General features: G+C 41.8%; 1 protein-coding gene across 1 annotated transcript in view; it reads right to left on the bottom strand.

The window, feature by feature from the left end:
- Window positions 1-2,313: 2,313 nt before the first annotated feature.
- GNPTAB (N-acetylglucosamine-1-phosphate transferase subunits alpha and beta) overlaps window positions 2,314-22,919 on the bottom strand; it is a 51,948-nt gene continuing 31,342 nt past the window's right edge. Inside the window, exons 11-21 of the mRNA XM_035126756.3 lie at window positions 20,956-21,079; window positions 19,788-19,991; window positions 17,452-18,581; window positions 14,853-15,052; window positions 13,536-13,755; window positions 11,190-11,303; window positions 8,842-8,927; window positions 7,140-7,238; window positions 6,427-6,594; window positions 5,609-5,699; window positions 2,314-4,247 (exon numbers count right to left, since the gene is read on the bottom strand). Of these exons, the coding sequence (XP_034982647.2) occupies window positions 4,170-4,247; window positions 5,609-5,699; window positions 6,427-6,594; window positions 7,140-7,238; window positions 8,842-8,927; window positions 11,190-11,303; window positions 13,536-13,755; window positions 14,853-15,052; window positions 17,452-18,581; window positions 19,788-19,991; window positions 20,956-21,079 (2,514 nt within the window). The 3' untranslated portion in view covers window positions 2,314-4,169. The remainder of the gene's footprint in view (window positions 4,248-5,608; window positions 5,700-6,426; window positions 6,595-7,139; window positions 7,239-8,841; window positions 8,928-11,189; window positions 11,304-13,535; window positions 13,756-14,852; window positions 15,053-17,451; window positions 18,582-19,787; window positions 19,992-20,955; window positions 21,080-22,919) is intronic.

The raw sequence follows: 22,919 nt of genomic DNA, 5'->3' as shown, positions 1-22,919 counted from the left end.
GCACGCGCCAACGCAAAAAAACCAAGCGGACTAAACTTGGGGCGGCGGGAAAGGGAGTGCGGGGTACCACACGTTTTCAAACAAAACATGTCACATTTCCCTAACAACAACAAACAACAACAACAACAACAAACAACCAGCATAAAAGCAGAAACGTTTTGACTCCGCTAGGCCGGTTTTCTATTTGCAGGGAGGTTTTATTAGAAGATGGAAAACTTCCAAAAGATCCCACCCCACCCCCGTGCAGTCTGAAGTGGTGCAATCCATTATTTACCTGCCGCCTCAGGAAGCTTAATCCGACTTTTTTTTTTTTAAGAGGAGCCTGTGGTAGTGCTGCACTCCGTCTGACGCAAAATAAATAAAAAAATTTTTTTTTAAAAAAGGTTGCACTCGATTTTTTCTCTCTTAACAAAATACCGCAAGTCCGTCTCTCACTTCTCCCTATTGGTAACAATTAGCTAAATAACGATTTCCTGCCATATCATGACTCACACAATTACCTGCCTCAGGTAGCAGCTGCCTCACTCAGCCTAATGGAAGGGGCAGTCCTGCCCTGCGCATTTCTCACTTAAATTATCTCAAGCGTGAAACTCGCAATCAGTTTTATTTTTAGGAGAGTCTCTATTCTCTTTCCCTTTTCCCAATCCCATGGTCAGCCCACTAGAAACATTCATGGTATAAAAACATGGGCGTAGCAGCTGCTCCCCCCCCCCCTATCAAGAAAATAAAGGAAAATACTTAACTAACCGATTGCATCACAGAGAACTCGGTTCTGCCCTCCTAACATAAAGCCTCCCTCCCCCACAAAAGAAATTCTGGCTACGCCCATATATAAAAAATTAAGGGTTTTCAGCAGGAAGCTATTGGAAATGAAGCAGTGTGACCACCCCACAACAGTTGCAGGTGCTAACAGTATTAAGAAGGCGAAATGCAACTGTGCCCAAAGTATCATGAGCACCAATCAACATGAATGTGACATGAAAAAGACATCTGAAGGGAACCAAATGTCCTGGCTTATTCTTTGTTCCACTTTTGTTCATTCAGATATTGAGGTGGTAGCATTGAGGAAGCAGCACCGGGCCGGGGGGGGGGGGGCGTCTAAAGCAGAAGAAATCCAGCAATGCACTTTTATTGTGCCAAAAAAATATGCATAATACTGGACCAGCCTGGAGGGGCCCTGAGATGAGTGCAGGGTGGGGACCAACAAACTGTACAGACTTGCACCTCAGGGAGGCCACTTTGGTGCTACCAATGTAGCAGTTTGACTTCACCCCCAGAGATGCACATTGTCTTTCGAGAAAGATGGATGCCAACAACAAAAGGAGCCGCCTTGTAGCACTACAGACTGCCATTTGTTTTTATGATTAAGAAAAAACAACCACCCTCACTGCAAGTAAAAATACTATTCTATCAGGGAGAAAGCTTCCAGCAGTCTGCTTCTTATAAACCCCCATCTGCACAATGGTACAATCCATCCTACTACTGTACTTAACTCTCATTGTGTAAACTATGGTCGTTTTCACACCTTTTCTCCAATTCCTGACCATACATGTGGACTGGATTGCACCTGCTAATCCTGTTCCCAACCTCTGTGCATTCTGAGCATAAATACCCTTTCATGTCATCTGCTGAATGCGCAAGTCAGGATCTGTGGGTAGAATCCTGTGCCCCTTCCAAATGGTCAATGCAGGAAAGGTGTGAAAGGGACTCTAACTGCAAGTACAACTGCTTGAGCCAACACAAGGTGAAAAGTGGGAGAAAATGGGCAGAAAATGGGACAGACTACCATAAATTCATTGGAAGATTGCTCCAGTTTATATAATGAAATTGTACCTTCCATAGCTGTACTCTCTTCTAGCCTTGCTACTTTCCCATTCCTGGTCCCCCGCTGATGCTGTCCTCAAACCTTTTCTTCTTCTTTTAAAGCAGTCAGGTGTGCATCTGTGTTTAACATTTAGTTTAGCTCTCTATGTATAGTTGAACTTGTACGCAATCTAGAATTTCTTACTTGCCAACTCTAAATATTGGACCAATGAGCTGCTTGACAGAGTAACTGTATTTACCAAAGACAAGTTTGATTTCGGTTTGGATACAAACTAGTTAGCATTAATCACGGCCTTCCTAATTTGGAGGTCACTACACACTATAGTAGACACAAACCAGGGTGCGGGTGGACAATGTTGTCCACAGTAGAAATCCAGTGGATACATACAACATAGTTCAGTGTCATGAGTAGAGCCACAATGCAATTGCTGCTTTAAAGTTTATTGTGAAATGAAGCTTTGCTTTTTAAGACAGGCAAGACAAGTGGCATTTTAAAGAAGTTGAACTAGATTTATTTATTTTAAAATTAGGTGGATGCACTTGATAAAGAATAAGGTGCCTTTTTGATTTAAAAATACTTAACCACTTTTCAGAGCATTAAATACTTGATCATTTTTCTTGTCACACACATTTTTAAATCAAAAACATCTGTTAAAAGAAAGCATATATTTTACAGCACATGTACATTGAAAATTCCGTCTTCATGATAAAATAATTACCGAGGTGATTATAGTCCTGAAAAGTTGTTAATATCATGATTGAAGACATTTCTTTTAAAACGATCTGTTTGGGACAAAAATCCCTTTTCTTTTCCTGGTCTGAGATTTGTTTTGACATAATAGGGCAGATCACTAGACTACATCCGAATTTTTGAAAGTGAATGCTTGATATGAAAAAATGGCTGAGTGTCATGGTCTTACTTATACCGTTAAAACAATACAAAGCATTGAAAACTTATATGGAGAGGCACTTTTGCTGCTAAATACACTGCTTGTACGCATAATGCAACCATGTCCCTTTTGTTTATAGCCCTAATTTTTTTTAATTAGGCGTACAATTCTTACTAGTGTTTCCTAGAAACTGAATGGAGTAGATTGAGCTGCAGTTTACATTTTGATCAATAAAGGCATTATACAAAGAAGATGTATTTAAATACCATTTTTTCATAGTCTAGCAGCAGAACAATATAGCAAATAGGACTTCACCATTCTAATCCTTCATTCTATAGATGAATCCTCCTTATATTTTAACTAGAGACACTTTACAAAATGAAGAGGGTACCTTAATGGGGGGGGGCAGACACGAAGGCTACTATCCTGTTCCTTTGCACATGAAGAGCTGGATGCACAGCTGCTCAAAATATCTACATTAGGACTATCCCCCACATCAAGCTGCTGCTATTCCAATCAGGGATTTGTGTTAACAGGGATACCTGGACTTTCCTAGAAACCCCCCAGAAGCTCAGTCTCTCTTATGCTTTCCACGTGGAGCTCTCGTCCTGCTCTTTCAAAGTAGCCTATTGGCCAGGAGCCTGAGGAACAATAAACATGGTTAGCCCTATGGTCAATGGACTGGCTACCATGGCGAATCTATAACGTAACAAGGCCTGAGAAATGGTGTAGGTGGCAGTTAGAATGGAGTGTTGTGGGAGTCAGTTCACATCCTGCCCTCCATGTACTCAAGAGGCAAGTTTACAGCTGTGCTCAAAACATCGAGGGAAAGGTTAACTGAATGGCACATCAAATGCCTTAGGATGCAAGCTCAGGGACAATTCCCAAAATTATTATTTAGTTGGCAAAGGCTACTGCAACAAATGCAGCTATGTTTCTTTCAGTAACCCTTTTTATAAAAAAGGATAATGCACTCCGGAAATTATGTTTGTGAATTACAACCGTCTGAGAGCTGGCAACACAACCCTTCCTCACACTGTCTGTAAGAGCACATTCCTAAAACATCCCCTCTTGAGCTGATAGCTGGCAATGGTTAGGATGGTGAATATTTGCCTCTCTGCCAAGCCTGCACTGGTCCCAGCTTCAGCCAAGTATGTGGAAAGCTACTACCACAGCAGGTTCCCCACAATGGCAGTAGTAAGTGCTAAAGTCACAAAATAGGGTTGGGCACTGGTGGCTTTGGGTCTCCTGGATCCAGAACCTCACCGATCCTCCTAGGGGCCCAATTCTCTGGCTGTTCAGTAGTATAGGTGTCATACACAGAGCCACAAAAGCTGTAATGGATGGTGACACTTCTGTTCATGCCCGGCACACAACTATCAAGACACTTCTGAGACGAAACATTGTACATGCTCATCACATGTTGAGGTAGACTGATTTACAAACAGAAGTCTTCTAGACCTTCATTCTTTCGTGGCAAACTTCTTTTTGAATCCTTCTCCTTGGAAAGAATTTTCGTTTGAAGGCTATTAACTGAAAAATTAAAGAACATTTTTTTGGTGTGTGTAAATGAATACTTGGCAAAATCAAAAGAATCACATTGCTCTTTTCCATCCCCCCCTTCCCAGCCCGCCTCTGCCCGGCAAAACTATTTCCATGGCGGACTAGTTCACCTCTGGAGATCGGAACAGACTTAACAACATAATGCATCTTGTGGGGGCAAACGGGAGCATACAGGTGAAACTTGGAAAATTAGAATATCGTCGAAAAGTGAATTTATTTCAGTAATGCAACGTAAAAGGTGAAAAGGCAAAGCAAGATATGTCAAGCCTTTATTTGTTGTAATTGTAATTATTTGCCGTTAGGTGGGTCAATTATAAATGGAATGTAATTAATGAAATGTAATAGCGATGTTTATTTTTTGTTTATTTTTGTATTATTGTAACTATCTGTTTTATTACTGTGGAATTTCCAAAAGAAAGCATTTGTAAAAATTAAAAAAAAATGCATTACTGAAATAAATGCACTTTCTGACAATATTCTAATTTTCCAAGTTTCACCTGTATGTTTACACATAAATGCCTCAGTAACATGCATGTTCAGGAGTGGCTCCTGTATACATTTCCTCACTTGATCCAGGAGTTTATGTGTACCTCACACCAATTTGCTGGCAATAGCACTTCTCTAGAGAAGGGGAAGATTTGAGGAGCAGAAGACTAGATTCAGTCCTCCTCATACACTCTCCCTCCATAATAGATATTTGGTATTATTGAGAATGTGATGTGTATCTTTATTCCTGGACCCAGCTTTTTAGCCAGATTAACTCCCACACCTGTTTATGCGCATTGTTCCTTAGCAAAGAAGAGCTGATCTTAATTGAACTGAAGCAACAGAAACTGTGACTCCAGCTATACAGATGTAAGGAATGCCATCCGGACTAACATCTACTGAATGCTTTTGTTCTTATGAATGTAGTCTCAGTGTCTCTCACTGAATCAGAGTTGGAGGGAGCATTTTAAGCCATCCAGTCAACTCTCTGCTCTCTCCACTGCTATGTTTTCCACCACTGCTTCTCCACAACCTTTGCTGAACTAATTTTATGTGACATCCAGCAGCTGGTGCAAACAGGCTAAAACAGGCATCCCCAAACTTCAGCCCTCCAGATGTCTTGGACTACAATTCATCTTCCCCGACCACTGGTCCTGTTAGCTAGGGATCATGGGAGTTGTAGGCCAAAACATCTGGAGGGCCGCAGTTTGGGGATGCCTGGGCTAAAACAGTAACCCTGGCCTAATATATTTTACAAAACCCTTTACTGGGACTTTTCGTGATAAGGTTTAGCAAGAGTGATATCCTAAGAAAGTTTAATATTTGCATAAAATTATATCTTTTACCTGCTCAGCAAAAAATGAGGTGACAGTGAACACAATCAATGTCACTAACACACAATGCGTCCAGAACTTCAGCTTGTCTCTGTAGGCCCTCCTAAACGTAGCATTTTTAAAAGAACAAAATTGTATTAAATGTCCATATATTGCTAGACACAAAACACTTATTTTAAAATATTGATATGCCACTTTTCTAGGCAAAGCCCATTCAAAGCAGGTTAGAAGCAACAAAAACTACAAGAATAAAAATCAGTATTGCCAAAACCATGAATAAATCAGGCTCACAAAGTTAAAAATCAAATTCAGAACTCCAGTAGCATAATAAAAATCCAGCTTCCTCTGGTGAGCAGAACAAAATATTACTCAGGGAAGATAAATCAAAACAAAAGAGTGTAAGGTCTGATGGAAAACCTGAAATGTAGCTGCTTGCCTTAACTCTACTGTGAGAGAGTTCCTAAAGTGTGGAGCCACCACAGAAAAGGCCACCTCTCTTTCTCTCTCTCTCTTATGGTTCTCTATTTCATAAACCTAGGAGGTAGCCTCCAACTGAGATATCAGTGTATGGGCAGGATAATACAAGTGCAGGAGGTCCATTTGATAGCTCGGGCCTAAACATTTAAGGGCCTTTAAGGTTTAGACCAGCACTTTAAATTGGGACCAGAAACACACTGGGAGCCATAAACACACTGATATAATGTAGGTGTTGTTAAAGCAGATTTCCAAACACCAATCAGGAATCTGGTGGCCACATTTCGAACCAGCAGAACAGTATCCTGAAGATCGCGTCCCTAGTATGCTCATTTCAAGGGTTCTGAAACATTTACCATTCCTGAAGCTCCTGGGTGTGAAGAAAACGATTCCGATACTCTCTGGGAAGCTCAAATTGGGATGGTATGGGAAACATTGATTCATAGAAATCCCTAAGGACTGCCTTTACTGTCTGAGCATCCTTATGATTGTGATCAATGTTGTCGTTGAGGCAAACAAATTTTCTGGGAGAAGAAAAAATGTATCAAGAAAACGAACGTTCTTATTGGTTGGGACAAGCAGTAAGCTGCTACTGTATCTGCAAACGACACACTCCCCTATCTCAATTCATTTTCTAAAAACCTTCAGTAGCCTGGCTCTCTCTTGTATACAAAATAAGAAGGTTTCAGAGTATTTATTGTACATAATAATGGATCATAAAATAGCAGCAGTTTTTTGTGTAGGAATATATAATTCCTACAAAAGCAATCCTTCTATATAGTTCACAGTTGCAAGATCAATTCAAGGTGTTTGAGGGCCTAAATTATAAGAAAATTGTTTCATTGTATTGGGTTTCTAGGGATTCTTAGGCACCACATTAAAAGTAGTTAATAGTTTGCCAAAACAGACTCGATCATGCCTATTTTGCTTCTTCCCACTCTTGTTGGGAGAAACAAACCATGGTCTCTAGCTTTAGCATTATGTCCAAACCACTGGCTGCTGTTTGCTTTGTTCAAGCAAACCACAATTAGTAAACATTTCCCCTCAAATCTGAATGAGAACTGCATACCTGGGATTTTTTCGTATGTCATCAAGCTGTCCGACTACGTGAGAAACATTGGTGCGGATCATTTTGAAGGCAACTTCCTCCTCTCCCATGATTTCAAACCTTGGTGTTATATAAGAAAACATAACAGTATATCAAACGAAGGGTTTACAGCAATGGGGTCACTTGCGTTAAAATGATTTTATGTATTTTTAATAACTGAGTAGCTATGTGCCCATACTGGTCTTAATCATTTTTCTATATTTATTCATACAAGAAAACTTGTATGTCAGAGACTGACTATAGCACTTCTGTAAAAACGTATGTTCTGCATTATTATTTTTAAACCACGATTAATTCTCATTTATGGTTTGGGGATGATGCTTTCTAATGTGAGTAGTCCTTTCTATACACCACCCCCAGTGTCCATCTGGGATCCATGCTGGCATGGAGGGCATTACAAGATGGGAAGGTCTGTGTCCCCACCCAGCCCCAGACCAAGGAGGCAGAGCACAGACTTACAAACATACCTGCCAAGTCTCTCGCGGAGAAATCAGGGATTGGCAGCCGCGCGACACCAGAAGCTGCATAGACGCAACTTCCGGTGTCACTTTCCCCATCTATGGGCACCAGAAAATGGCCGGCGCTGGCGCCGGAAGTCGCGTCTACGCATGTCCAGAAGTGCGCAGACGCAACTTCCGGTATTGGTGCCAGCCATTTTCGGTGCCCATAGAAGTTGCCTAGAAGTTGTCTACGCACTTCCAGACATTCGTAGACGCGACTTCCGGTGCCGGCCATTTTCTGGTGCCCATAGATGGGCAAAGCGGCACCCAAAAAATGGCCGCCGACAGGAACCAAAATAAGGGAGATTAACGGGAGAGGAGCTGAAATGGGAGACCTCTGGGAAACGGTAAGGAAAAACAGGGGTTTCCTGGGGAAATACGGGGTACTTGGCAGCTATGCTTACAAATCCCCCAGAATGCCTTGGAGCACTGCACATGTGGGGAAGGGGAAGAGAAGGCAAAACAGGAGAGCATTATGAGGATACATCCTTGCATAGACAGTGTACCACTGCTCAGAAGGATTGTTCCCTTTGCGCAGGGACACATGCCTAAAAGTGCCCCAAAGGGATCACAATCATACCTGAAGACACAGCATAAAGCATATTAGAAAATGATGTAATTTGTGTCTGCCTAGCCGCTGAAGTCAGCCAAAACACGTTGAGAAACTACCTATTAAAATTTAATTGCACTTTATTGGCCTTGCCTCGAGCACTTTTTCCTACTACAGGTGGAACCTCCCTCCCCTTTCCTGTTAGCTCTATTAAGCATGCAATTCCCTGTTCTCTTGGGCTTACTGCATGACTCAGCCCACCAGGTATCTTTGTAAGAGGATAATTCAGCATGACTTTCAAGATTGACCATGGATAAATAATCATTTATAATTCATCACATTTTAAACAGAAAGCAGTTTTACCTCTATCACGTCATGCTGCACTTACCAAGGAGCCTTTAAATAAACACACACAATTCATTCTATAGGTCAGGCGTAGGGAACCTCTGGCTCTCCAGCCAAGGCTGAACTACAATCCCCATCATCCCTATTGGCCACTGCTGGCTGATGCTTACGGGAGTTGGAGTCCAACAATATCTGGAGAGTCACAGGTTCTCCACTGTTAGGTGTTTCTGTATGTCTGTCAAAACTGAAGTAAAATAATACTAGATACCTGTATTTGTTTTTGTCCTTATATGCTTTATGAATTCTGTCAGTCACAAGCTTGCAGTTGGTTAGCAGATTTTTTGTCACTGGGGGCTGAAAATGGGGCAAACAATCAATTAATTGGTGGGTTATTTATGCATATTGCTTTTCTGTATTTTAAATGGAATCATGATGTAGTGAACTCCCACCTAGTTGTTTGCTTTCCTTTTAAAAAAAAATGTATTTTTTTGCTGCTGATCAGCAAAACTTCTTCGGATTAATACTGATGATATGGAAAACAAATAACTTTTTGTATTTCATATGTAACAAGACATTTAATCCAGTATTTTGCAGGGAGGCAGAAAAATGCTACGGTGCAAGCCAATCAATGTCAACCAGGAAACTACTCCAAGTGAGATCTGAACAGCTGGTATACATTAGTCTTATGATTCCTAATCCACTCACAAACAATTCTGAGAAACAACTCTCCTATTCTCAAGGGAAGCCTTTTAAAGGTTTAGCCTTGTTCTTGGAAATCCAACAACTGAAACATTTCAAAAATAACTTCAGTCATGATGTTAGAAACAAAAGATATTAATTATGATGCTATATTTAGTAGATATTTATTTAAGGAAATAAAATGGCAGATTGTTAGAAGTGTTTATCAAGGGCATTAAGACACAAAAAAGGGAGGATACAGAAAAAAACATACAGAATTGAGCTTATTTAATAAGAAGGATTCTTACTTTATCATAACCAAGCTGTTATGTAGTTAAAATAAACTTCATGCTTAGTTTGTCCCTCCATTCCCACCCCTTCCTCTGTTGCATCTCTCATGTCAAATTTTATACTGTGAACTCCTGTGTTTTGTAAACTGGTATGCAGGAAAAGCAACAAAAACAATAACCATGATGGAAAATTCTGGGCAAATTAGGCTGCAGTCCTATACAGGGGCTGTAGCAGATGGTGTTCTGGGGATGCACCACTCACCTGACGTCTCTCTGGCTGGTCACTGCTGCATATAGTGACTGAGAGGAGGAAGAGACAGCAGAAAGGTTGGCATGGTGCAAATGCATTGGGGGAGCCAATTCTGCTGGCATATTTGCATCGCACCAACCTCACTGCTGCCTTACCCTTCCTGTTGGATGGCCAGAGGTCAGGTGAGTAGTACGGTCCCAACATAATACCATCTGCTACTGCCTGAACAATATGGGACTTATTTTTGAGTAGACATGCATAGGATTGTACTGCTAGCCACCTAAAGGATCCAATGCTAAATGGAGTGGGGGGAATTACTGAGAGGAGATATGATAGCCATCTTCAAATATCTTAAGGGCTGTCACATGGAGGAGGGAGCATGCTTGTTTTCTCCTGCTCTGGAGGGTAGGACTCAAACCAATGGCATCAAGTTGCAAGAAAGGAGATTCCAACTAAACATTTGGAAAAACTTTCTGACAGCAAGAGCTGTTCAGCAGTGGAACAGACTCTCACGAGAGATGGTGGACTCTCCTTCCTTAGAGGCTGTTAAACAGAGGTTGGATAACCATCTGTCATGGATCCTTTAGTTGAAATTCCTGCGCTGCAGGGGGTTGGACTAGATGATCCTCAGGGTCCCTTCCAACTCCAAGATTCTATGATTCTATGAATTCAAAACCATAAGCGTTTAGAACAACTAAAAACATGTAAAAATATATCCTCACAGTAATTAATTTCACAGTTGCCATGGCCAGATTCCATCAGCCATCAAATTTTTGGGTAAACAGGAATCTTTTAAAATTTCTCCTGAAAGTCAATAATGAGGGAGGGGGATGCACACCACGAGGAAGGGCGTTCTATAAATGGGGAACCACCACTGAGAAGGCCCTCTCATGGATCAAGGCTAACTGGGCAGCAACCAGAGGCAACACCACTGACAAGGCCTTCCCTTCTGATCGTAGGACCTATGATGATTTATACTGGGAGAGGTGCTCCTTTAGGTACAGTACTTGGCTGCCAGATCATTTCTCCAGATGGTTTGGTGTTTCTTTTGTCCTTGAATTACAGCAGTTCTGTGTTATAGGACTAAGTGTTTTTGAAATTTAGAGGACATTCAGCAGCAGCTCTTGGCACTCTATTGAGGAGGGAGGGAGCTTTGCTCTTAAATCGCAAATAAAAGCAATGGTCAAGCTCAAGCTGTGCGCATGTCTGAAGTAGGGAGATTTGCTCACAAAAGAAATTAACGGGGAGCAAGACATCTCAGATTACTGAATGCAGGGATTTAAACGTTGGTTTTTGACCATCTGAAATTATACCACACACTTTGAAAGTTGTTTTTTGAAATGCCAGTCTGCACCAATTGGAGAGGGAGATGAAAATAGGTTTGCAACAGTTCCTTACCAAATTGGGGTCATAATATGCCTCCTGAGTTGGTGGTATGTTGTGAATCCGAGTGATATTGAATGGAAGCGATTTAGAACAATTTATCAGCATTTGCTCCAGACCTGTCAAATCCTAGCAAGGAAAAAAAAGAAAAGAGAAAGGTTATGCATTTTCTTTCCCCGCATTCATGAGCTTTACTGTTTTAAAAATTACACAACCATGCTTATGAAAGTCTATTTCACTACATCAGTGAGAACTGTGCCTGGGCTCTACTTCAGACTGCAGGTGGGAGCTCATACATTCCCTCAAACAATGATTTTAAAAGTCACTCGCACAGGAATGAGATAGCCGGGAGAAGGCTAAGGGTACAAACTTTCTCCCCGAAATCTAGGTGGTTTTGAAAGAGGATTAGACAAGTTCATGGAGGATACAGCTATCTATAGTTACTTGTCATGATGATGATGAGGATTAGAGGCACAACACCAGTGAATACCAGCTGCTAAAGAGCAGGTGAGAGCAGGTAAGCCCTGTTTGTGGGCTTACCATAAGCACCTCTGTGCAGAACTGAACTAGATAGGCCTTTGGGCTGATCTCTTATGTTCTTATTTCACCAGAGGGAGGGCAGGGAGAAGAGATTATAATGAAGATGGAGCTATGCTTACAAATCCCCCAGAATGCCTTGGGGAAGGGGAAGAGAAGGCAAAACAGGAGAGCATTATGGGGATACATCCTTGCATAGACAGTGCACCACTGCTCAGAAGGATTGTTCCCTTTGCGCAGAGACACAAGCCTATAAGTGCCCCAAAGGGATCACAATCATACCTGAAGACACAGCATAAAGCATATTAGAAAATGATGTAATTTGTGTCTGCCTAGCCGCTGAAGTCAGCCAAAACACGTTGAGAAACTACCTATTAAAATTTAATTGCACTTTGTTGGCCTTGCCTCGAGCACTTTTTCCTACTACAGGTGGAACCTCCCTCCCCTTTCCTGTTAGCTCTATTAAGCATGCAATTCCCTGTTCTGCATGACTCAGCTCAACAGGTATCTTTGTAAGAGATGCCACCAGTGTGTACAGTGGCTTGCTTGAGGATAATTCAGCATGACTTTCAAGATTGACCATGGATAAATAATCATTTATAATTTATCACATTTTAAACAGAAAGCAGTTTTACCTCTATCACGTCATGCTGCACTTACCAAGGAGCCTTTAAATAAACACACACAATTCATTCTATAGGTCAGGCGTAGGGAACCTCTGGCTCGTCAGCCAAGGCTGAACTACAATTCCCATCATCCCTATTGGCCACTGCTGGCTGATGCTTATGGGAATTGGAGTCCAACAATATCTGGAGAGTCACAGGTTCTCCACTGTTAGGTGTTTCTGTATGTCTGTCAAAACTGAAGTAAAATACCAGCTGCTAAAGAGCAGGTGAGAGCAGGTAAGCCCTGTTTGTGGGCTTACCATAAGCACGTCTGTGCAGAACTGAACTAGATAGGCCTTTGGGCTGATCTCTTATGTTCTTATTTCACCAGAGGGAGGGCAGGGAGAAGAGATTATAATGAAGATGGAGCCAGCTTGTTTTCTCCTGCTCCAGTGGCTAGGACCCAAACCAGTGGATTCAAAGATACAAGAAAGGAGGTTCCAACTCCTTTCAAACATCAGGAAAGACTTTCTGATGGTTCAGAGCTGTTCCAACAGTGTAACGGTCTCCCTTAGAAGGTGGTGGACTCTCCTTCCTTGCAGGTTTTTAAGCAGAGGTTGGATGGCCATCTGTCATGGATGCTTTAGTTGAGATGCCTGTATTGCAGGGGGTTGAACTAGATGGCCCTCAGGTCCCTGCCAACTCTGCAATTCTAAAGATTTTGGATGTTATAAGCAGCTTTGACCATGGTATACGACAGAAAAGTGGCATACAAATTCACAATTTTTATGATCCTGGAAAAGGGCACAGCTGGTTGGTACGCCGACTAGAAATATTCTGCCATGCAACCATTTGTTGCCGCTGCGACCTGTATTTTCTAAAAGATTTAAGTGTAATTCATCAGAACAGGAGCAAGACAGGAAGTTTGCTTCCAAGTTTGGTGAGATTCCCTATCTTCACCAATGCATCAAAATGTTCCTGTAGTCATGTCCCAGTAATAAGAACACTACACTTTCCCTTTATATTCTAATGCATTTCCTTAATTTAATCAATTGCTTTTTGACAAAATCTGAATACATAGTATTCAACCAGATACTAACACAGAAGTGTTAAGATGCCACTGAACAAACAACATCTGTAATGTCTACTTTTCATTAACTTTCCCTCCTCCATACAGAATTTCAGTGGGGTATTTCCCCCCCCCCCAAAAAAAATTTACCTGCAAGCTTAGAGGAAGTTCATGAATTCTTGTGGCCAATGTACGAATCTCCCGGTCAGATAAAATCCCAGACCGATCCGTATCAACTTCATCAAAAACCTGGGAAATGTTCAGTGGCTGAAGTGCACTCATGAGATAGTAGAAATATGAAAAGGCAAACTGCATATCTTCGGAGTGCCGTACTTTGTGGAAGGAGGTCTTGTCAAATTCCTCAGGAAACCTGTCCAGAAACATTGAAAATCAACTGAATCGGCTTTACAGAAAACTTGAATAACCTGTCCATATAAGTCAGCCACAGAAAGCCCTCCCAAAGTTCCTCACCCCATAAGCCTCCTAAAAACATTCATTAGGGACTAGGACTACCAGCAGATCTGGGGATCTGGGCATTACCCAGTTAGTATGGGAGGATAGTCTGAAGGATAGGTCAATGTCATTTAGAGCTTTAAATGCCATCATAAGCAGCTTCAATTGGACCTGGAAGACAACTGCCAACCTGTAGAATTGTTTCAGAAGAGGTGTTGCAAGTGGACAACCAGCGGCAGCCCTAACACCCTGGCCGCTGCATTTTCCACCAGTTGCAACCTCTGGACTGTTTTCAAGGGCAGCTGCATGCAAAACACATCGTAAGTCCAACTTGGAAGTTATCGTAGCTGTAGCCATCCTACCCCTGTCTAAGGAAGACCGTAATAGGCAAGTAAGTTGGAGCTGCAAACAGGCTTCTAGTGACAAAGATTGCTTCAGAAGCAAACCTGATCCTTTCAACATGGAAGATAAACCGACAAAGGCAAGAAAGGATGTGTGTGTGTGTGTGTGTGTGTGTGTGTGTGTGTGTGTGTGTGTGTGTGTGTCTGCATGCAATGATGAGGCAAAAGGACAATGGGATATCTCTCAAAACAATGGCAGATGAGGTGCACCTATTTCAGGGCTGCACTACTGGAGACAGAGGATACGGAGCTCATGAGATGGAAATCTGCACAATATAACCTCTCCCCACTTCAATATTTTCTCTATAGAAGATGGTAAGATAGGAAGAAGGCTGGGCGTAAAACCTGAATCTAAGATCTCAGTGTCCAGTGATTGTGTGTGTGTGTGTGTGTTGCTAGCATGGAGGAGTGTTTCACTGTGGGAGCCCTGACCTACAATCTCAAGTGCTGCAGCCCAGAAACAGGTCAGCCTCTTCACTTACTGCTTGTGAGAAGAAGTAGCTCGTATTTCTCCCTTATTTCACTTGGTAAGAAAACCTATTTAGGCAGATCCAACTTGGGATATCTATATTTCAAATGAAAGGGTTACTGTTTTCCTCTATGTCAGACTTACAGATCCTGCAATTCTTGCATGACTTTTCTGTCAATCATGTGAGGCATATGAGCAGGGACTTTGCGAGATGTGAATCCGAATTTGCTGTTTAAAAGCTTGTTTACGTATCTGAGAGAATCGGCAAATGTGTCTTTCAGCTGCCTTCCAACCAGTTTACTATCTGTGAAATAAGCCATCTCCCTCCTTAACGCTTCTTCTTCCTGGAAAACAAGAATGCAAATTGTGCGTACATTAGTTGCAAACATGCCAATATTAAAACAACACAATTAAAACATCTAAAAGCCATCTCCTACTCTCAAAACTAAAAAAAATCAGGGTGGCCAGGGATAGGTCTTACAGCCATCAAATACCTTGTTAAAGAGGAATGTTTATATTCCCGCCCCCCCCCAGAAGTTAATAATGAGGGAGACTATCGCATCCTCATTAGGGAGAGCATTTCACCAACAAGCAACTACCACCAAGAGGACCCTGCCAGCACCAACCAGGCAATCTGCAGTGTCACCACCATCAACAGGGCCCCTGCCTGATTGTGTGGTCCAACAGGTCGTTCACCATATGGGGAATTTTATGTGTGACGCGTGTAACACACTCTACAAGGGGCTGCCTTGGAAAAGTGCTTGCAAGCTTCAGCTGGCTCAAATAGCTGCAACCAGATTGTTGACCGGGGCTGGTTATAGGAGCATACGTTTCCCTTGATAGAAGAGCTCCACTGGTTACCAGTCCATTTCCGGGCACATTTCAAAGCGCTGGTTATGGCCTTTAATTCCCTATATGGTTTAGGCCTAAGCTTACTGAAAGACCGTATCCCCCCATATACACCTGCCTGTGTTCAGTGATTTTCAGGGGAGGCCCTTCGCTAGGTCCTGCCAGCCTCACAAACATGCTTGGTGGGGATATGAGAGAGGGCCTTCTTGCTGGCTGCTCCCAGCTCCCTCCCTAAAAAGACTGACCTCCTCCTTGTTGTCCTCCTGCTGGCAGAAGAAGGCCTTCTTGTTCCAACAGGGTTTTGGGAACTGACTGCTTTTTAATAAAAGGGCCCATTGGCATGCTATTTTTATTGTAACTACCTGTATGTTTTTAACAGTGCTTTTATATTGATATATAGTTTAAATTCTATAACTGTTTGGTTTTTTAGGCAGGGAACAACAACAGTACCAGCTGTGTAAAAGTGGTTTTAAAAGCATTCCTTGATCAAATCATTAGTTCTTCAAAGATACCGAAGGCCTAATATTATACCTATATAGAATGCAAACAACTTTCAAAGCGACAGCCCTCATACTTCAAGACATTATTCCTTCAGGCATTTGACTAAACCATGATTTTTTAAGAAGGCTTTCAGCTTTAAGTTTTTAGTTTGATGTGTATTTAATGCTGTTCCCTTATAAAGTTTTCTTATACAGTTGCTCTAAACCAGGGATGCCCCCCAGTGGTTTCTAATCTTACCCCATCAGTCATTTAACCCATGAGAGCCACTACCCTGAACCCACATCCACCTGTCAATCTGTGGACATAACGTGTGATGTCAGCTGATGGGTAAAGGTAAAGGTAAAGAGACCCCTGACCATTAGGTCCAGTCGTGGACGACTCTGGGGTTGCGGTGCTCATCTCGCTTTATTGGCTGAGGGAGACAGCATACAGCTTCCGGGTCATGTGGCCAACATGACAAAGTCGCTTCTGGCGAACCAAAGCAGCGCATGGAACACCATTTACCTTACCGCCAGAGCGGTACCTATTTATCTACTGTATTTGCACTTTGACGTGCTTTTGAACTGCCAGGTTGGCGAGAGGTGGGACCGAGCAACGGGAGCTCACCCCGTTGCAGGGATTCAAACCGCCGACCTTCTAATCAGCAAGCCCTAGGCTCAGTGGTTTAACCCACAGCACCACCTGTGTCCCTGCTTTCTTATGCAGTACTGGTTGTCGTGTGTGTGTGTGTGTGTGTGTGTGTGAGAGAGAGAGAGAGAGAGAGAGAGAGAGAATTTGTACACTGTTGATGTGGTTAAGATGCTCACATTGCCAGTTTTTTTGTCTCCAACTGGTGGACAAAAAGCAAGATAAAAGCTTCTTCAATATAGAATAGCATATGAAATCAATAGGAATATTGACTTCATTCACTATATCTGCAGTGGGAGGGGTTGGTAGGGAGTTGAGGCTCAGAAAGCATCACCAAATGAGTTTATGGCAAAGCGAGTTTCAGTTGACCTCTGCATACTCAGCTCATTTTCTGAGCCACTGTGCTATGCCAGCATTTTAAATACAGTGGGACATCGACTTACGAGCTATTCGACATCCGACGTTTTCGAGTTACGAGCGGAAAAAGTGGCCGTGCGCTTACGATTTTTTCGACATCCGAACGGAAAACCCGTTTGCGGCTAGATGCTGTTTCCTCGACTTATGAGTTTTTAGATGCGGTTTCCTCGACTTACGAATTTTTCTGTCTCCAATGCATTCCTATGGGAAACTCGACTTACGAAGTTTTCGACCTACGAGTGTGCATTCGGAACGGATTAAATTCCTAAATCGAGGTCCCACTGTAAACATTTATATTTTATTTTAATCCTCCTTGCTTGACACTATCCTACCCATTTGATATACTCACATCAAGAAGGTCTTGGAAGTATTTATGCTTCTCCCACGGCAAAAAGCCTCGGTAATTTCCAGTGTAATGCTGCAATTTCCTTCGTGGCAAGCCTTGACTTTCGGCTACATCTTCCTTGGCATCTGCCTCTTCCTTTTTTCTCCCTGCAGTTTTACCTTCCCTTATTTCTTTTGTCTTCTGAGCTTCTTTCTGTACAAGGACATTTAGGATTTTCTCTGGAGATTCAAGTCGCTCACCCTTATTCTGGGTTAAAGGTACAGGTTTAGATTTTAACACAGAGCTGTGTCTTAGTGGGAAACGGCTGTTCACCTTCATAGCCACTGGAGTAGTATTTACAGGTTTGAACTCCAGCAGAAAGGTATCGTGCATTCTTCTTTCAACATCTCTTCTGCCATCCCCGGCATCTTGGTCAGGTTTCTGCCAAATCGTGCGATTCTTCCCATTTTCCAAGCCGTCAACTACTTCTTTTCCCCTTATCTTCTGGGAATTGTTTGACGCAGCCCTCGTTGTTGCTGGTACCATCCCAAAGGATTTCAGGAGAGCTGCCTTAGACAGATTGTACCCTTTCTGAGTGATGTCACCAATGGCTAGCTGCAAATCTAGGTTCTGTAGGGCCAGCCTCACATCTTCCGGAAGGGCAGAAATGTTAAGCAGTTGAATTACTATGTCCCCTTCCAGATTCTCTGTTGTTCCATTTGGGTGGCTTCTAATTCTCGGGAAACGTTCTTCTTCAGGGATATCCTCAAATATCATTTCAGCTTCTGGCACCAAAGTTGCAGCTTTTGCATCCCCTTCAGGTTTCTGGGTAGACGTTGTGTTCATTTTTGGCTCTTCTCTTGTATCAACTTCCAGGGTGATCTGCATCTTGAACTCTTCATCCTCTTTACCTTGAAATGTAAGATTGAAGTGGATCACAGTTGCATTCATTCCACTGTGCATTATCAGGTGGATGGTCTTCCATTTGTTAGCGATGGAAGCATGGCGGATTATTGGGTTATCACCATAGGCGCCATCAAGCCCTTTCTTGGCTATTCCAGCAAAACTGAAAAAGGGCAAATATTCGCCTTTTGGAATGACATAATGAGTCTGGTTCTTTTGAAGAGTCACTTTGTACAGCTCATCAAAGCGATCTGGAAAAACATAAATGTGTTTACTTATATGGCTTATTTGCATATTGCTTTTAAAGAAAATTTCTCCCTAAAGTGGTTTACAAGTCACATATCAAACACACAATAAAAATACAATTTAAAACTATATAAAACATCACATGATTTCCAGATAATTATTTGTATCACCTACATTTTCATGCTGCCCTTCCTCCAAGGTGACCACACAATGCTTGCAGTTATTATATTATTATTATTATTAATAATTATTATTTAAATAATTGTTATTGATTTTTTAACATTAAGATCAACAAACATCACTTTTCCAAAATAAAGAGTTCTAAAACATCAGAATTGGAATTTCCATAATGGTAACATACACGATAACTGATTTGGTGTCAAGCCAATATAACACAGAAAATCATAGAAGAATACAACAAACTAACCAAACTACAAATAATATATACTAAATAATGATACACATAAGAAAATGAAACAAAACCAAAATATACTGCAACATCTTAAAATAAATAATGGTTTGAGATGGATTGAAGGAATAGAAAGAGTTAAAAGTTTAATTCAAAATATTCATAAAGGTACAGCTCCACCTAGTCTGTGCAAATAGATAAATGGCATAAATGAACAAATGAATATATTTTTAAAAATAAAGTCTAAGTGTGCCTTTCAAGCATTAGGTCTGCCTTCAATAACTCTTTACAGCCAAGGTAGAACTAAACATTTAAGTATGAAGGAAAGATTTAGAGGCGCTAGTCCATACATATTAATACTGGGCATTTGTTTTCCCCTTCTTTCTCTCTTACACTGGACTAATTTGGACATGATGTTATTGTTAGGATCTCTTACTCGCGAGTAGGACCCTGGCAGAGACACATGCCCGACTGGCATGTTCTCTCCCTCCTGGTAGATCGTTCGGGAGCTTCAAAGGGTTTCTCCAGCCTGAACATCACAGCGACTGATGCCAACTGACAACAATCCCATGAATGCAAACACAGGGAATGAATCTCTAACAGTTATGAGTTCATAACTGGATGGACATTGGGCAGACTCTCTCTCTCTCTCTCTTTCCCCCCTCCCTCTCAAATGTATTCAAAGTACAGTTAAATCTAGCAACTCCCTTCCATCAATCTAGACCGAATGACCACACCAGACATACATTAAACAGTATGGAAGAGCCAAAAGGCTACGAGGACTCCATTTGTTTTAACATACCTTGTCCACAGTCACCAGCGTCAAATCCACAAGAAAGGACGTTGCATGCCTGGTCGCAGAATTTATCAGCCAGCCATGAGTTTGCGCAGCCTTGGTTGCAGTAAGAAACTCCACTTATTCCTGCACCAAACTGCCAGGGAGCGACATTCCCGACACCAACACCAGCTCCACCACCTGCACCGTAACGGTTACCGATACTACTACCTATAAAAGAAAAAGAGAAACAGAGTGTAGAAAATTGCTCACTGCTGCTTTTAAAAAAGCTTCAAGTGTACAAGTTAAGAGTTGGTTAAGCATTTGCTTTCTGAAAACAGACCCCAGCATGGTTCTTAATTCATGACCCACTTCTGTATGCTTTAAATTAAAGGATACTTTATACAGGAAACCAATACATCCTTAAGGTTATCAATTTTGCGAGCATGAGAGAGGGGAGGTATGCATCTCTTATGGAAAGCAGGGATGCTCAAGCCTAGCCAACAAATTATGCTAAAAAACAGTACAGGGAGGCAGGGAGACAAAATCTGGAGCAGAATTATGGGGCTAACCACCACTGAATCTCTGTTGTCAAAAGACAATAATCTATCCTAAGGTTAGGAATGCTATATTCCACCTAGAAAAGCATCAGCCACCTGACTTGCAAAAAAAGAACATTTTTCACACGGTGACATACTCGAAAAGTGTGATTATATCCAGTGCCCCCTTTTCCTTTACACAGAAGACACTCAGGGTCAATGCTGCTCACTACAGTCCTATCTCGGATTGCGAACGTGATCCATGCGGGAGGCATGTTCACAACCCACAGCGTTTGCAACCTGCATTGCCGCATCTGTGCACGGGCATGACGCAATTTGGCGCTTCTGCACATGTGTGAGCATCAAACCCCGGAAGTAACCCATTCCGGTACTTCCGGATTCGGCGCAGTCCGCAACCTGAAAACGTGCAACCCGCAGCGTTCGAAACCCAAGGTATTGCGATTTATTGCCGAGAAAAGAGTGCATTGTGAAAGCAAATGGCTTTTTCAAATGTGAGCTTACATCTAGAGCTACCCAAGAGTCTGCAAGAATACACTCCGAAGAGATAATCTCTTCACATTTGCAAAATAATATATCACAGTCTCCGAACTTCTGAAATGCAAAAAGCCAGGTCTCAGTACTCATGCCTTCCTTACCAATGCAATCACCACCATCCCAATCACAAGCAGAATTGTTACAGGCTTTGTCACAGTAGCCATCTTTGATCCACGAACCAGGGCATCCTTCGGCACAGTTTGGAACAGGCCAAGTCAAGTAAACCTGATAATGGAGACAAAACTACTTTATTCTCACAGCTCCTAGAAACGTATTTAAACTCACTTCTACACAGGCAAACTGATTTGCAATTCCTATGTTTGTACTCTAAAGGTGCACGGGAAGTTTCTTGGGGACCAAAGAAGTTAACTGACATTCAGCCTCAATTGCTGCCCAACAATACTAGTTATTAGATTAATGAAAACAGATAATTTAAAGCTAAACTAACCTGCTTTACTTTTATCTGACTATCTGCCTTTCCAAGGATGTCAACCTGCTATATATTTGCCAAAAATAAAAATATTGATTCTCCATCCTCTTCTTTCTATTTTCAGAATATTTTCAATCTATACAATATCCCTTCTTTAGAGATATACAGGTGAAACTCGGAAAATTAAAATATTGTCAAAAAGTGCATTTATTTCAGTAATGCAACTTAAAAGGTGAAACCAATATATGAGATAGATACATGACATGCCTTTATTTGTTGTAATTGTGATTATTTGTCTTTAGGCGGGTCAATTATAAATGGAATGTAATTAATGAAATGTAATAGCGATGTTTATTTTCGTATTATTGTAACTATTTGTTTTATTACTGTGGAATTTCCAAAAGAAAGCCTTTGTAAAAATTAAAAAATAATAAGTTGCATTACTGAAATAAATGCACTTTTCGACGATATTCTAATTTTCCGAGTTTCACCTGTAAACTCTCCAGCTTTTCCTTTTAGCCATACTGCTCAAGTGACATAAATCTGTGAAGGCATACAAAAGGGAAAGGGACATTAAATCACATTATTTGATGTGTCGCTATTTTCTCATGGCGACACGTCCTTTTCAATAGCACTCAGACGAGGAGACAAATACTTATTAAGAGTGAGATCCACTGGAACATTAGCACCTGAAATTAGAGAGCTGATGTTGTTGTGCTAGCGTTAGTGAAAACAGTAATGTACAACTGTCACAAAGTATAATAATAGCAGGAACTGCACAGCGTCTTTCTCAAGGGCAAGACACTCATTTGTTGCAGTACACTAAGAGCAAGAGTCTTGGTAGGCAAGGGATGAGGAAGCTTTCTGCCTCATGGAGGGCAGATCTTTGGGCCAACTTTCACAGGTAGCTGGGGCAGTCAATCACCTGGTGCCATTGTGATGTCAGATGATTGACAGGCAGGCTGCCCTGCCCACCTGTCAAAGCTTACACTGAAACAGCTGCTAGAATGGAGCTTTCCCCCTTTGCTTTAGCAGCGGTTTCAATGCAAACAACTTCATGCTCCTGGAGCAAAATGCACTCCCATTGTCGCCAGCTGACGAGTGGTGGGATTGTACCTTGCTCCAATAACAAAAGTTCAGGTGTCAGGTGTGGGAAGTTTGAGAGCAATGGCCTCACAGGGCAAACCTGCTGGGTCAAATTTGGCCTACGAGCCAAGAGTTTCCACATCCCTGCGCTGGTGGAATGGTTGTTGTGTGAGTGAGCTGCCACAAATGGATATCACCGCCCAAGTCTTGAAGCACAAAGGGAAGCAGATGCTTCCCAGGATGTGGCCAAGAAGCATCAAGCTGATCCTCAGTGAGACTTTCTCACAATGCTTTCTGAATTCTGGCTCAAACACCCAAGTACAAAGCACATACAGTGGTACCTCTACTTACGAATTTAATGCGTTCCAAACACACATTTGTAAGTCAGAAAAAATTGTAAGTCGAATCCCATAGGAATACATTGAGAGAAAAAATTCGTAAGTCGAAGCAACCCTATCTAAAAATTCGTAAGTAGAAAAAATCCTATCTAAACTGCATCCAAGATGGCGGACGGAGCTCCATTCGTAAGTAGAAACATTCGTAAGTAGA

This window comes from Zootoca vivipara, chromosome 9 (assembly GCF_965207765.1).
Source record: "Zootoca vivipara chromosome 9, rZooViv2.hap1.1, whole genome shotgun sequence".
NCBI lineage: Eukaryota > Metazoa > Chordata > Lepidosauria > Squamata > Lacertidae > Zootoca > Zootoca vivipara.
The sequence above is the reverse complement of the archived record's forward strand: the minus strand, read 5'-3'. Positions and strand labels throughout refer to the sequence as shown.